A 14,487-nucleotide genomic window follows, 5' to 3' on the forward strand; every position below is an offset into this window, starting at 1 on the left:
GGGAGCCCGGAAAGCGGCTCATCAGTCGTGTCGGACTCGAACACATGGATCGCCACCGCTCCTCACCTGTCAGTACTCAGCAGTCAACCACTCAGCCACTCACTCTCGTCTCGGAAGCCAGGTGTCGCCTACGCTCCTGCCGGCTCCGAACGGCCAACTCGACCAGCCAGCCACCGCTGATCAGCGGGGAGGAGTTCGAGTTGGAACGCGCGGGTGGGTCCTTTTCGCTGACGTGTTCCCTCTTGAGCCTCTGCCAGCCACACGAGCCTGGCCGAGCTGCGCTTGGATCGAGTCCTGTGAAATCTGTCTGAGCCAGGCAACTCATCCAGCGTTTAATTTTGTACGCCAGGGTCAGGATCGCTGCCTGGTCCAGGATTCCATCCAAACAAGCCCGGCCTTTCCCTCCACGGGGTTCGCGAGCCTTCTCTTCTGGTTGTCTGTTTCCGTCTCTATCCGCTCCGCATTTCGCCATCGCGTCCAGTCGAATTTGACAGCTACGTCGCGCCAATCGGAGAGAGATAACTCGTGTCTCGTGGGTTCTTCCTTTCTTGCGGGCAGCTACGAGTTTCCTCGTATGAGGAAGCGAAGCGAACGCCAAGGTAATCTTTGCTCGCCCCGGCACATGTAGTTTGCCTTGACCGACTATTTCTTTATATGCTCGGAAACATGAGGGTGTTGTTTGGCCAGGTTAACCTTGTGTGGCCTGTGAGTGTTAGTGCAAAACGTTGCCTTAAAAATTGCCTTAAAAAAGTGCAAAAAACAACATTGGAGAATTTCCGGTGGTGTTTTAAAAAAATAAAGGGAAAAAAAATCTGGTGGTGGGTTTAGCCTGCTGCTCCAGCCTATCCTGCATTTGAGTTGTTATGGGGTTTTTGGCACATTTTCAATCAGTCACATGTACCGCATGTTTCTGTTGCCTCTAACAGTAATGATGAACCTCTTAAACCCGAACCGAACACATGTCAGCAGTCAGCTAGTTCTGGTAGTTCCGAACGATCCGGCTTGTTCTGCCACCCATCGATCCTTAATTCGCGCCGAAGATACACGAGCAGTCAAACGCCCATTTCTAAGAAACTGGAGCAGCACTAGACTCATCTTCTAAAACAAAAGGCAGAACAGAAAAGACGAGGACCGGGGGGAGGCAACGAAAACGAAAACGAAAAGAGAAGATGGTGGTCCCCGTGGGGCGGGCAGGACGGCGTACCTAGGTTACGGTCGACGGCGCCGGCGTAGGTGCGGTTGCGGTGCGGGCCGTGCTCGGGGTCCGGCGACCGGTAGCAGTCGGCGAAGAGCGTGGACTGCAGCGCCGTCACGCCCGCGAAGGCGAGCATGGCCGCCGGCCCGGCCACCCACCCCAGCTGCGCGATGCTCCACGCCAGCGACAGCACGCCGGACCCGATCACCGCCGTGATCACGTGCGCCGCCGCCGTCCACATGCTCCCTGGTGAGAATGATTCACCGGCCGATTTTCAGTCGCGGAGTGGCCTAATCGAATTCGAATGCGGCAGGCGGTATGCAATCGGCAGTAGCGAGTGCGAGCAGAGGATCGATCGGCTCACCGCTCCGGACGATGCCGCCGTCATGCTTCTCGTGGTGCGCGATGAGGGGCGCGGCGGCGGCCCCGTGGTGGTCATCCCCGCCTTCGCCGAGCGCCATGGATCGCCGGGGCGGACGACGGGGTTGAGCGCGCGGGCCGGCACCGGTCTCCGCCTGCTACCAAATCCTCCGCGGTTGCGGATCGGAGGAGCGAACGCTTGGTGAGGGGGACTAGTTGGTTGTGCCTCTGACCTGCCGGGGCGGCTATTTGAAGAGCACCTGGCGAGTGGTGGCCGGCTAGATCACTCGAGGGGGGAATGGCGTGTGTTGGGAGGATCTTATAGTAGCAGCATTTCTTTTTTTTCTTTCCCCTTCTTGTGATTTGTGAATGTCTTCCTCTGAAAAGGACGGTGTAGGTATCTGTACCCAAGTTTGAGTGTTTGACCCTGCTTCCGATTGGCTCCTCCAACTGCGTCCTGATGTGATTACCACCAAATCATTCAGCCTCGCCAACCAATACGTGATGTTCAAATCAAAACAAATCTAAAATAAGCCCACGTTCAAATCATAAGAAATCTCAGACTCTCACACACTGACACATAAGAAACCAAGTTTGAGTGAGAACGAATGGATGTTTAGGTCCGAGATTTTCGGATACGTCTGACCGTAACTTTAATAATACACAGCTTCTAGTATTGTTGAGGCTGAGGTTGAGGATTTTCCCATTTGGCAGTGTGAGCATGCGCGGGTTAGTTGTAGCGAGGTGTTGCCGGGATCCTTCACGGACTCCGGGCGTAAGCAAGTGTGCACGCGAGGAAGAATCATAGTGGACGAAGAACAAGTGCCCATGACTAGTAATCAAGAAGAAGCAACACCGCATGATGTAGATCAAACGGTACAATCGTCGACCGTATGAAATGGTATTTTTCAGCACTGGTTAATTGAAGCCACGTCGTATCTCTAAGTCATATTTGTCCAGACAAGAATAATGATCCTTCACGCTCCAAAAAAGCCGAGTAGCAGAGTCTCCCCGATCTTTCCCGAAGAAACTACTTACTCGCGTACTGAAAGGTACAAGCAAATCATTTGGCATATGGTTCCGCTAGTGGAGAACTTTTTTTTTCCCCCTGGACGGACCTGTAAGCTTCTTAACCACTCGCCGGGATTGTTTGTCCGTCCAGGCCCATCTGGACGGCCTTTCCTGGACCGACCTGTAAGCTTCTTAACCACTCGCCGGGATTGTTTGTCCGTCCAGGCCATCTGGACGGCGCTAGCACGTTTATGGTGCCACTCTCCCTCCCGTACAAAACCAGCTAGAAGAGTAGTAAGGCTGTAGAGTTTTAGGACACGTGGACGGTGCACCGCTGCATTGTTCGTGGATCATCACTGACATTCGGAATGTAACTGCAGGCCAAGGCCAATGTCCGCAGGCCCGGCCCAAATCTGCTTAGTCCAACAAACTTACATTGTTTTATTTTTCTTGGTGCTTAGTTGTTGTTTTCCGTTTTCGTGCGATTGAAAAAAAAGAAATATTCATTTCTTTTCTTTTTCGTGCATATCCACATGGATTTATTAGAACATACATTAATTACTTTACAAATAACATGTAGTGTACTGCTAGCACAATTAGCACTTTCTGATTCGTTTCCATCAAGCTGCTCATACAATTCTGTGACGTGCCATTCAGCTCATGACTCTAGAATTATATTCCAGATTTTCCTCCTCCCCGTTGCAACAGAATCCCCAAATTCAAAGAGTAACCCCTTATGCATAATCGTTATTTAGCCCATCTTTGCCCAATACCTTATAAGGTCCAATCTCCAACGGCATCACCTTCACCAAATGTCTTATACGCCCTCACACCCTCATGCCTCCTCGTGCATATTCTAGCGGACTACCACCCATCTTTGCCCAATTCCACCCTATTTGGCACGCCTTCCATCCTGTGTTCCTCCTTTGCACCTTATGAACACCCCTCCACCTATTGTCCTTACTCGTCGCTTGATGAACCAATGGACACGTCTAAAGACTATGCAAATGAGGTATGATTCTTCCTGTGTGCCTTTTATGGTACATGAATGTTTTGGAACCTAAAAATGGAAGGGTTTAAATCCTGGATCAAATTTGTAAATCTAACTTGGTCACTTGGAACCCCAATAATTAGCCAGCTAATTATAATGGTTCATAGTTGGATCATATAAGAATAAGACCAACGCCACAATCATTTTTAAGTAAATATGGAAGGCATTCATTTTTATTTTCCCAGACTGTTATATATAGATACATAAATGATTTTTTTCTTCCTCCAATAGTATTATGCTAGGTAGAAAACTATACTCTCCATATATGAAAGAGCACACACGTTTGGTTGTTCGTGTTCCCAAATTCCGACAAAGCCTTGTCGGTGAGGCTACGTTTGGTAAGGGAGACAAACTCCCCCCTCCCCCTCTTTCTTCAAAAGCGTAACGATATCACACTGCACTTAATAACCTTCAGGGATAGTATGGACCAAACACGTGGATCTTGTACGGGAAGGTTAAGGAAGGCTACACTAGACTTATATTAGCACCATGCAAATAAAGCAAGGACTAAGATACAAGGTAGATCTAGTATCATGATGGATCATACTCACGTAACCCTCCCTCCTTATGCATCTTGCCTTTTTCTATCACGTGACCACCCAGTAGTCATAGGTGTAACGACTGGCGCTTCGACTTCCCTCGTCTCATGACCACCTCCCTTCCCTCCATCACCATCGTCTCGTCGTGGTGCCACTGCCTTGCCTCGCTATTGGCAGCCGCAGCTGCCTCACCACTACTCGCATTACCCCTGTTGTCCATCGCTAACCACCTAGAAATGGGTAGCTCTCGATTTGGTGGAGAACACTACCTCGCTCGAAAAACCCTAACCCCCACCTCCTCGATCTTCTCCGGGGAGTTCCTAGTTTTGGTGGTGGTTTGGCATACTTTCGCGTAACAGTAGCAAGTAGCAATAATGTGCTACTTGTGGTTTTTGCACGGAACACATTACAATTGTTTTTGTGTTGAGTGGATCCAATCGCATGATGGATGCGATGCATGTTTGCTCGATCATCGCCACTGCTGCTACAACAAAACTGAACGGACCATCGGTAATGGCATACGCTCACCTCAAAGCGTACTGCCGCGATCGCTAACCCAGCGCGGAGAGCACGTACGGCTCAGCTTCTAGAACCAGAAGGGGGCGGGAGGTGTTCAAAGATAAAACTACTCCCACTGTAAGAAAAACACGAAAATATCTGAAAAGATATCGGCAAAAACCCGGCGCGGTGAGTAACACAAAAGCAAGCGCATCGATCACGGTTATCAGGCAGGCCAGTACTGTACGGGGATGGAGTTTGTTTCACTTTCACCTTCGCTTGCACGTCCGTACGCCACCGATTCCTCCGGGGCGCCGGCCCCGCCGTCCGATCTCCCCACCCTCTCCCTCCCATTGCGGCGCGCGTTCCTACTCCGCCCTTCTTCCCCCCACACAAGCGCGGGGTCTGGGAGATACGATACTACTACTAGGGCCATGTTTAGTTACTCCCAACTCCCAACTTTGACACTATGCAAAAAGAAGATTCCCCATCACATCAAACTTGCGGTACATGCATGGAATACTAAATGTAGATGAAATTAAAAACTAATTGCACAGTTTTGTTGTACTTTGCGAGACGAATCTTTTGAGCCTAATTAGTCAATATTTGGACAATAATTCACAAATACAAACGAAACGCTACAGTGTGCTACAGTGCTGTAACAGTAATTTGGCACCTCCCAAATTCCCCAACTAAACACGGCCTAGGCTAGGCCCCACTCAGGTGAGGTGAGGTGAATAGGTGATAGCCACACCTGATAGGTGCGTGCGTGAGAGTTGCCAACTGAGCCTCCACCCACCTCGCCTCCGCTCCCCCTCCCTCCTCTTTAGCTTCCTTGTTGCTCCTGCAGGATCCTGGCGGTTACAAATAAAGGGATCGGAGGAGGCACTGGATGAGCCAGCTCCATCTGGCTCGCTCGCTCCCCCGCCGCTGTTCCAGCTCCCTGCTCCTGAGGTGAGACCGCCCCCATCTCTCCCCTCCGATCCCCACCCTCTCCTCCTCCTCCTCTCTCTCTACCTCCCGTCCTAGAAAGACGAACACCGTTCGTACCTGATCGGTCATGGTGAGCACCGCCGTACCTCCTCCTCGTCGTCCCCGCCGGTAGCTGGGGCTAGGTTTTGCGGGGAGGTGCGGTGGGCGCGAGGGTCTGGAACGACGCCGAATCTGCCATGCGTATCTATCTCATGTTTCGGTCGGTCGCTTTGATGATTTGTGTTCGTTCCGTTCGTTTGCGTGTGTGGATCGATTACTTTGGCCCTTCCTCCTATCAGCGCGGCATGCTGCCTCCTTGCTGATTTTTTTTTATTTAATCCCTTGGAATAGCGATCGTTTATTCCAGCTGCGGCGGTGGGTTCTTGCTCGTCGTGCGCGTAGTAGTATACTGGTTCGTTCGGTTACGACCTGCAAGGCAGCTTTGTTCTTGGGATTTGGGCGAGATTTGGGTTTCGCTTTGCCTGCCCTCCTGTCCTATTTCACCCTCCTTCGGTGATAGATGATGCTCTAGTACAACTAGGGCTGCTGCCGCTCCTCGGAGTTCATGGGGTTTTAGCAGCCGCGAGATTTTGATCCCCTTTTGTTTGGGTCGCCGTCGAGATCGTCTTGTGCTGCGCCAGTCCGGTCGTTCCTTTTCAGCTCCATCCCCCTTTTTTTTTCTTTTTCCAAGGTGGGGTTTCTGGTTTCAGACCCATCTGTTCGTCAGCTCGTCTTCTACTTTTTCGTATGAGCTCGCCGCCGCGTCGCCCCAATGCGGGTTGATTTTCGTTGCCTGCCGGATCTGTTTTTCTCCACCCCAGTCCGAATGATTTCTTTCCTAATTTGCGCTTGATTTCCAGCTCGCTCATTCCTATCTGTGCGGCCCGGTTTGCTTTCCTTTTAACTTTGGGAAGAAATATCTCTATGCCTCCACTGCTAATTAATGAATGCTTCATTCCTTTGTTTTTTTACTGATCTCCTTCCGTTTGCAATTATCCAGTAGTGCTTGGGATGCAGATCCAAGCCTTCGATTGCTACTACTACTACTTCAGTAGGGTGCTACTGCTATAGTGCAGTGCAAATCGTTCAGTTTCTTCTGTTTTACTGCAAAAGAATCGTTGCTTTTTCTTTCCCCAGTGGTAGTGCAGGCAGTGCCTGGAGTAGCAGTGCACTTCAGGTAGTTGGTATCTCTGGGCTTCCGGTACTCTTTTGGCAGGAAAGAGGATACAAAGGCTGCAAGATCTCCTGCCATTCCAGTACATGGAATTTTCCCTTTTCTACCACCGCTTGTACTGCATGCATGATCTCACTCTTGTTTACTCCACTTCAAGTAGGTGAACCTTTGCAGTAGCTACCTATACGCCTACAACTACTTTTACTGATTCACATACTAGTGTACTGTAGGTTATTTTGGTTCTTCTTTTTGGGTTGTTTTGTAATTGGAAAAGATTAATGCTGGACGTGTACTACTTCCTTGTTACATCTTGCCCATTATTTCATGTTACTTTTACCAACTTAAAATTGATCCAATGCATTTGCTTTGCTTTTTTAAGTTCATTCTAGTATCTATCTGTGCTAGCTGTGTTTGAAACAAACTCACTCAGTGACCATTATTGTACTATAGGCTATGTTCTCATCTGATTGCTGATTCTTCTCACTTTACATTATTCTTTCTTTTCCAGGTGAGAAAGGACTAGTTCTCGGATGCATGCATGGGGGGACTCTTGGTTTCCAGTCTCTGTTTCGGTTACTAGCTTTTAGCATCAAGGAATGTGAAGGTTCAATCTGCCCGGCGCGTTGAAACGGATACGGCCACCCAACTGAAGGCCGCAGCACCATAACTCCTCTCTGAGTCTGATCAGCAGCGACCTCATGAACTCGCGAGCTTACCAGTTCCAGCTCCAGGCTGCCAAGGCGGCGGCAGAGGCGCCTCCAGTTCATGCCGTCGATGACGACGCGCTGGAGCCACCAACCCCGAAGGCTCTGCTGCTGGAGCTCGACGAGGCCCAAGGCACTGCTGACGCGCCGCCGGCGCCGTGCCAAGGCAATGGTGTTGCTCCGATGGGCGTCGGCAACGCGGAGCCTACCAAGTGTCCGGAGTGCCCCAAGTGGTTCGCGTCGGAGAAGGCTATGTTCGGGCACTTGAGAAAGCACCCAGAGAGGGGCTACAAGGGGGCGATCCGTCCGGCGACGGCCAGCGCCGCCGCCGCCGTGGCCGGAGACAAGAAGTCGAAGAAGCAGGAGGCGCGGAAGGACGCTGACGTGTCGGCGATGAACATGACGGCCGCTGCTGCGACGGCTGGGGGAAAGAAGCCGTGGGAGGAGGCCGAGCTCTCGACCAAGTGGCCAGTCACGGCGAAGCGCGGGCGCGCGCCGTTGGCGCCCAGCGGCGAGCGCGCGCTCGAGGCGGGGAAGCAGGCGAGCAGCTGCAGCGAGGACGAGGAGGCCGCGATGATCCTCTTGGGGTTGGCCTCCTCCAGCCACTCGACGACGTCCGAAACCCAGCAGGAGTCGGTGCAACAGGCTGTGCATGCCCCCGACGCCGCCTCTGGGCACCAGATGCCGGATGTCGAGGAGCCTATGGTTGTCGATCATGTCGCCGGGAACCAGACGCCGCCGGAGGCCGAGCAGATCGTTCAACCGGAGATTGTCCTCGAGGTCAGCGCGGAGTCCCAGACACCGGCGGTCAAGGAGCCCACGAACCTGGAGATTACCACAGAAGCTGTCCTGGTCGTGGTCCCTGCGAACAAGTCCGCCATCGCCCCCAGCCCTGGCTCCAGCGGCGCCGGCGCCAAGAAGGCCAAGAAGCGTCGGGCCGCCCCGGACCTCGAGCAGACGGCGGCATCATCGCCTGCACCACCGGAAGGCGCCGACGGCAAGCCGGCGGTTTGGCGCATACCGTCGCCGGCGTCGGACAAGAAGCACGGGTGCCCGACCTGCGGCAAGTCGTTCCCCACCTACCAAGCCCTAGGCGGCCACATGTCCAGCCACGTGAAGGGCAAGGACGCCGCGCGGCACGACGACCTCGTCGCGGCCCAGGCGATGCACAACATCCTGGCGCACCGCAGCCTGAGCGGCGGCGGCGTCTTCATCACCGCCGGCGGTGGCGCGGGGGCGGGCTGGGGCCTGGACCTCCACGTCCAGGACGTCCAGCCGCCGACCCCGGCGGTAGCACAGAGCGCGGCGCCGCACGTGTGCTCCGAGTGCCACATGACGTTCCCCACCGGCCAGGCGCTCGGTGGCCACAAGAGGAAGCACTGGTTCCCGGAGAAGCATCAGGCCAAAGCAGCCGCGCCGGCCGAGCTATCAGCGCCAGCGCCTGCGCCGGCCGAGCCAGCAGCGCGGGACTTCGACCTGAACGAGCTGCCCGAGGAGGGTGAAGGTGAGAACAATCAGCCCTAGCTACCCTTGGAAGTTGGAACATTGGTCTTGCTTTGGAATCCGTGCTGCTGAAGGACGAAGCAGCGTCAATTTTGGAGGGATATATCACAGGAAGCAGCGTCAGTTTTGAAGGGATATCACAGGAAGCATATCGTCACTGAATTTTGTCCTAGCGTGTAGTGTGTCAGTCAGGAGTTGGCAGTGTTCCATTGCCATTTCTTTGTGATCTTGCTTCGTAACACATGAGCTCGGAGTCGTATCTTGTAATCTTTTTATGTAGCAGGTAAAATGTTTGAAATTCTGATGTACCAGCTACTGAGACTGAACAATCAGGTTCCTGTTGGGACAAATGTAGCACTAGGGCGTGAGGAATTCTGAGATCAAACTACAGTTGGTTTTCTCTATCATTTACAGTAGACATTTCTGTTTCATTTTTGTGAGGAAGGCTGCCTTACTATTTCTTCTCGAGCATATTATCTGTGTTAGTTTCTTACTTTCTTGCAGCGGTTATGTAGCGAGCTCCTGCTATAGTTCCTGTCCATGACTATTTTTCTCCATGCTAGTAGTACTACTTAGCAGTCAGGATTACGTTTTTTTTTTCAGCTAAGAAAATAAATGCGATTGCTAAAACAGTTGAAACACAGGACTTCTTGAGTTTCATACAACTCGTGTTACAAGGATGCATATGCATCACTATCACGTCCTCCGGCAAACACCGTAACAATGTTGCCATGTTGGCTAGCTGAGTAGCTAGATTTTTTTTTTTAAAGGTTTTTTTTTTAAAGGGACAGCAGCTAGAAGCTTAGCCAAGAACAAGCAAACCATTGGCTTCCCTTGCGCACCAAACCTGCATTGCATCAGGCATCGGCGAATCTGTGGCATCGGCATCGGGTCATTGCAGTGACCAAGTCCGTTAACCAGCCAGAAGGCCACAATCTCGCCTGCTCCTACCAGCTGTCCAGCTGTCCAGAATCTACACGGGAACCCAGGTCACCCCCAACCGTGAAAATAATGTCCGCGAGATCATACCAGACCAGACGACCGACTTGCGCCGGCGCGTGGATTTCCCGTTCGCGGGTGCCGAGATCCGTGGCACTGGAACGGTACGACGCCGGGAGTGGGAATCACGTCACGACGCGAGGCGAGGCTGCCGACGCGTGACGACGTTGAGCGAGCCCATCGAGCCCGGCGGACCGCGCCTCCCACACAGGTCGAGCGCGAGCGAGCGCCCGCAGGCGAGGGGCCGGCCGTGCGCCAACGCGCATGGCGCATCCACCACGTCTGACCTCTCTCCCTCTCCCTCTCCCTCTCCCTCTCTTCCTCCCTCTCTCTCCCGGGAACGGTAGTGTTGCTGGGCTGAACTCTGGTACACGTTCTGAGAGCAAAGCTCGCTCGGCCCAGCAGCTCAGGGGGTGGTGTGGGGAGATAACAGTGGGCTCATTTAAACCATGGGCCCTTGTTCCTCCATTCCGTAGGCCTGCAAGATGTGTACGGGCCCAAGTGTGTAAAGAGTTTTTGCACACTGGGCAGTGAACCAACGCATCAAAAAGCCTCAACTCCACCACCACTACTTGTAGAATTGTAGTTTGGGGCATTAACCAAGCGTTTCATTTATCAAACACAAGTAGAGCTCGAGACGAACTGAAGCTGGCACCTTTCAGTAGCTGGCTAGCTGCTAACCGTCAGTCACCCGACTAGTCAATCACCCAATTTAGGCACAGACCTAGTACTATCTTACAGAACACGCGTAGTTTAGTTTCTGATGTACATCACCACAACCTGCAGCACTTCAGTGTAACGAACCTCTACCACCTAGCACCTACTGACTGCCGTAAGAGGTGAGACGTTAAGATATCATCACACAGGCTGAAGAGAAGTAGAGAACACTGCTGAACCCGAATCATGTTGGCACGACCTCGTCGAACGGAGCGGGCACCCAGGCGAAGAACACCTTCAGGGAGAGGCACAGCATTATGAGCTGGACGAGGCCGAACAGGGACACCTTGAAGGTCCTGCTCTGCATCCTCAGGGCCTCGGTCGCCCGGTAGAGCTCCTTCTCGTGGACCTCCAGCCTGTCCACCTGCTCCTTCAGCGTCACGATCTTGCTCTCCGTCTCCCGTAGCTTGCGCAGCATCCTCGCGCTGCTGCTGCTGTTGTCCCCGGCGGACGCCCTGTGCTCCTCCAGGGCGGCGCGGTCCTCCGTCCGGACCTGCCAGTTCTGCCTCGCTTCCATCATCACCAGGCACTGGATTTCGGCTTCCAGTTTCTCCTGCAGGTGGTCCTCGAGTTCCGTCACCAGCTGGTCGATGCTGGCGGCCTCCTCCTCCTCCAGCGTTGGCCTGTCCGCGGTACTGATGAGTACCTGAAGCTTGGATAGCCTCAAGTCTTTCTCTCGGATGGTGTTTGACGCTTCTTTCAGTTTCTGCTCGAGGTGCTCCATCTTTTCATTCAGTTCTAACATACCAACATGTGCATATGGCAGAACGATCACATCTTGGTCTTTGTTTCCAGAAGTGGATTCCTCTGCCTCAAGTTCTTTGCCAAGCTCTGACAATTTTTGTATCTCTATACATCACAGACAAAAAAAAAAGAGGTGGTTAACATAAACATAAACTAAAGGTCAAACCTCAAAGGCTGAAAATAATTTAAAAGATGCAGCCAATAAGTGGTACCTACGAAAGAATAATTGACAAGAACTGGGATGTCACAACTTTCTTATAACCAATAACTGACAGAGCTAATCGACCCATCAGAACGGGAACTAGCAAAACGAACACTTCCAGAAGTGGATATGGGTACTGCATCAATGCAGCACCAAGCAAGACACGATGGCATTATAAAGGGGAGGTTTGACCAAAAATAGCATCGCATATAAGTGGGCAAACTATATGTTTTGTCCTTACATTAGTGAATGCATGAATGAACTAGTGCGGCAGGCGTGTATTTGATAAAAGACAACAATTTTTTTGGCCTCCTAAAAAGGAAGATATCTGGGACAATTTATAGCAGTCAGAGCTCAAAGAAAGTCAATTCTTCAAGTTCCCAACAACATATTAACCAGTATCCCTTAAACAAAAATTTTAAACAACCAAGCCATCACACATTATCTATGCCTGAAAAGTACTGCATGGGCCAAAATTTAAGAAAGCACCTACTGCATTGGCAGCATACATACTTGATAAAAGGTAACAGATTTTTTGGCTTCCTATAAAGGAAGATGTTGTGGGACAAATTATAGCAGCCAGAGCTCCAAGAAATTCAAGTCTTCAATATCCCAACAACATATTAGAGCAGTATTCGTGGAACAAAAATTCTAAACATCTAAGCCATCACACATTATCTAAGATGGCTGAGAAGAACTGCATAGGCCAAAAGAAGAAAGCACCTACTGAATTGCTGATCAGTGTACAAAGCAAATCTTAAAACAGAGGGCATGAGAAAAACCTGAACAAAGAGAAGAATTTTTACCACTTGCAAGGACTTGTTGTGTCGTATGAAGTGAAGAAACTGATTCCGCTAGAGGATCGCCATCTTTATCTTGATTCACCCAGCTCCATTCATTTTCATCGTTTTGCTCCTCGCTTATTACCATTTCCTCGCCAATGTCACTGTCTCTCCTGTATGCTGACTGAACCTCCTCACTTTGCCGGTCCTCACTTCTATCCCCATCATAGTTCAACAACATTGTTCTATGCCTGTAGCTGCTGAAAGCATCACCTGCACCAGATGCTGTCAAGTAAGATTCAACAAAGGAAGCATGTCTCTTCTCCCTAAAAGCTCTTCTGTGTGCCTTGCGCCCTTTTCCTGCAACACCAAAATCCTTCACCCTAACCCTTTTCCTATTATAACCGCCATCATAGTTCATCAACAGCCTGTAGCTGCTGAAAGCATCACCTGCATCAGATGCTACCAAGCAAGATTTAACAAGGGAACCATGTCTCTTGCCCCTAATCGCTCTACGGTGCGCCTTGCGCCCTTTTCCTGCAACACCGAAACCCTTCACTCTAACCCTTTCCCTATTACAATCCCCAATTGTCTTCGGACCTATTATCCCTAGCGAATAGCCCGTCGCTAGCACCAAAAAGTCGATGTTAAGCTGCAGCGGGTTGTCGCGTGATTGCCTCCTTACTCTTCTCCATCTCCTTAGTGCAGAACATTTCCTCGGCGATGTTTGAACAAAGCACTTATCTTGCGACACCAGCCATGGTAGAGCTAATTTGGGTACTAGCCCGGCCTTCCCATCGAAAGGTAACTCCGGAAGCAGTAGGATAATATTCTCCCTCCCAACGCCACGACCCAGGCTAGCTGTTTCGATATCCATAAAGCGCAGCTCGGCTAACTGCACACTTGCAGCACCAGGTTGAGTTACCTTGCCCCAATTCATCTCGACAAGAGAAGAAGCAAGAGGTGGCTCTAGAGGCAACTGGCCAAAATCCTGTGCCCCAGTCACAGACTCCAATACAACCATCCTGATTTCACTCGAATTACCTCAGCCCTACAGGATAGAGAGGCACACGATTCTGAAATGAAATGTTTGGTTCTATATGATTCCTCAAACACAAACGCAGGGCATTTATAGGTCCCCGTCCCTCCCATCCTTGCTGCGCCCGATTCATCCTCCAACAATTATCCTAACCAACCCGCCGAACAAAATTCCGAGAAACTACACTACAAGCCGCAGACCTCGGCTGCAACGAACCAAAAACTTTCATTGAAAATTCCGGAATAAAAGTGTACGAAGCTAGGGCGGGCGGAGAGAAATCACGCACCTGACGCAAGGAAAGTTCCTGGAAACGGGACGCCGCAACGGTGGCGGATGATGATGGGAGACAACAACGACAACCGGGTCCGCCTGCTGCGGCGGCGAATATTTATGAACCCCGGGGGGAATTTCCGTGAGGCGGCGGAGAAACTGCGCGCCACGGAAGAGGGGAAGGTTGAGGAAAGCACGGAACGATGCCCCGAGGAAGGAAAGGATGTCCGCCAAGGAAGAACAAGGATTTGATTAGTTAGTTTGTCAACCAACGCCACGGATGACGCCGGGGATTCGGTCCCATGTTGTCGTGCGTGGGCCGCGGCTTGATCCAGCGTGGGCTCCGGCCCATCTGAGACCCGTATGATGGACAGCGAGAGAGTAGATAAAAAGGCCGTGCGGTGCCTTTTCTCTTTGGGCCGTGCTTTACCGAAGTTCTTTTTACAGTTGATGGCAACAAAGGAATCTGTTCATCACCTGCTTAATCCGTTGATAAGAATGTGACTTCGGAATCATATGGTACCTCCTCCTGCAACTTGGTTTTCGAAAAGCATAGCCAAACACAGGGGCATTTTCCTAGCAAAAAGAAAAGCGCAGAAGGAATATTCAAAAGCGGTAAGTGTAGGGCCGCAATAAAGGAGAAAGGGGGTAAGCAGATCACTGACGTGGTACAACATATGTGCAGGAAGATTCCTTTATGCGCGGGCCTTACGGGGGCTGTGGGAAA

General features: G+C 51.4%; 2 protein-coding genes across 4 annotated transcripts in view; both read right to left on the reverse strand.

Moving 5' to 3' along the window:
* Positions 1-1,656, reverse strand: part of LOC101771158 (probable amino acid permease 7) — a 10,328-nt gene extending 8,672 nt beyond the window's left edge. Inside the window, exons 1-2 of the mRNA XM_004975866.3 lie at positions 1,560-1,656; positions 1,205-1,441 (exon numbers count right to left, since the gene is read on the reverse strand). Coding sequence (XP_004975923.1) covers positions 1,205-1,441; positions 1,560-1,656 — 334 coding nt within the window. The remainder of the gene's footprint in view (positions 1-1,204; positions 1,442-1,559) is intronic.
* Positions 1,657-10,601: 8,945 nt separating this feature from the next.
* LOC101771809 (WPP domain-interacting protein 1) lies at positions 10,602-14,011 on the reverse strand. 3 transcript variants are annotated; one of them, XM_022827941.1, is made up of 3 exons: positions 13,777-14,011; positions 12,452-13,695; positions 10,602-11,572 (listed from the first exon to the last, which is right to left on the reverse strand). In XM_022827941.1, the coding sequence occupies exons 2-3, from the start codon at positions 13,473-13,475 to the stop codon at positions 10,908-10,910; spliced, it is 1,689 nt and encodes a 562-aa protein (XP_022683676.1). In that variant the 5' UTR covers positions 13,476-13,695; positions 13,777-14,011; the 3' UTR covers positions 10,602-10,907. The 3 variants fall into 3 exon arrangements, with proteins under 3 accessions (XP_022683676.1, XP_022683677.1, XP_004975926.1); XM_022827942.1 differs by having other exon boundaries at positions 12,476-13,695; positions 13,777-14,009; XM_004975869.3 differs by having other exon boundaries at positions 12,476-12,724; positions 13,777-14,005.
* Positions 14,012-14,487: the final 476 nt, after the last annotated feature.

The sequence above is a fragment of the Setaria italica genome, chromosome VII, assembly GCF_000263155.2.
Source record: "Setaria italica strain Yugu1 chromosome VII, Setaria_italica_v2.0, whole genome shotgun sequence".
NCBI classification, from domain to species: domain Eukaryota; kingdom Viridiplantae; phylum Streptophyta; class Magnoliopsida; order Poales; family Poaceae; genus Setaria; species Setaria italica.

Coding starts and splice junctions, on each gene's coding strand:
- LOC101771809 (XM_022827941.1), bottom strand. CDS start 13,475: ATGGTTGTATTGGAGTCTGTGACTGGGGCACAGGATTTTGGCCAGTTG. Junction 11,573..12,451: donor AAATTCTTCTCTTTGTTCAG/GTTTTTCTCATG, acceptor TGTGATGTATAG/AGATACAAAAATTGTCAGAG.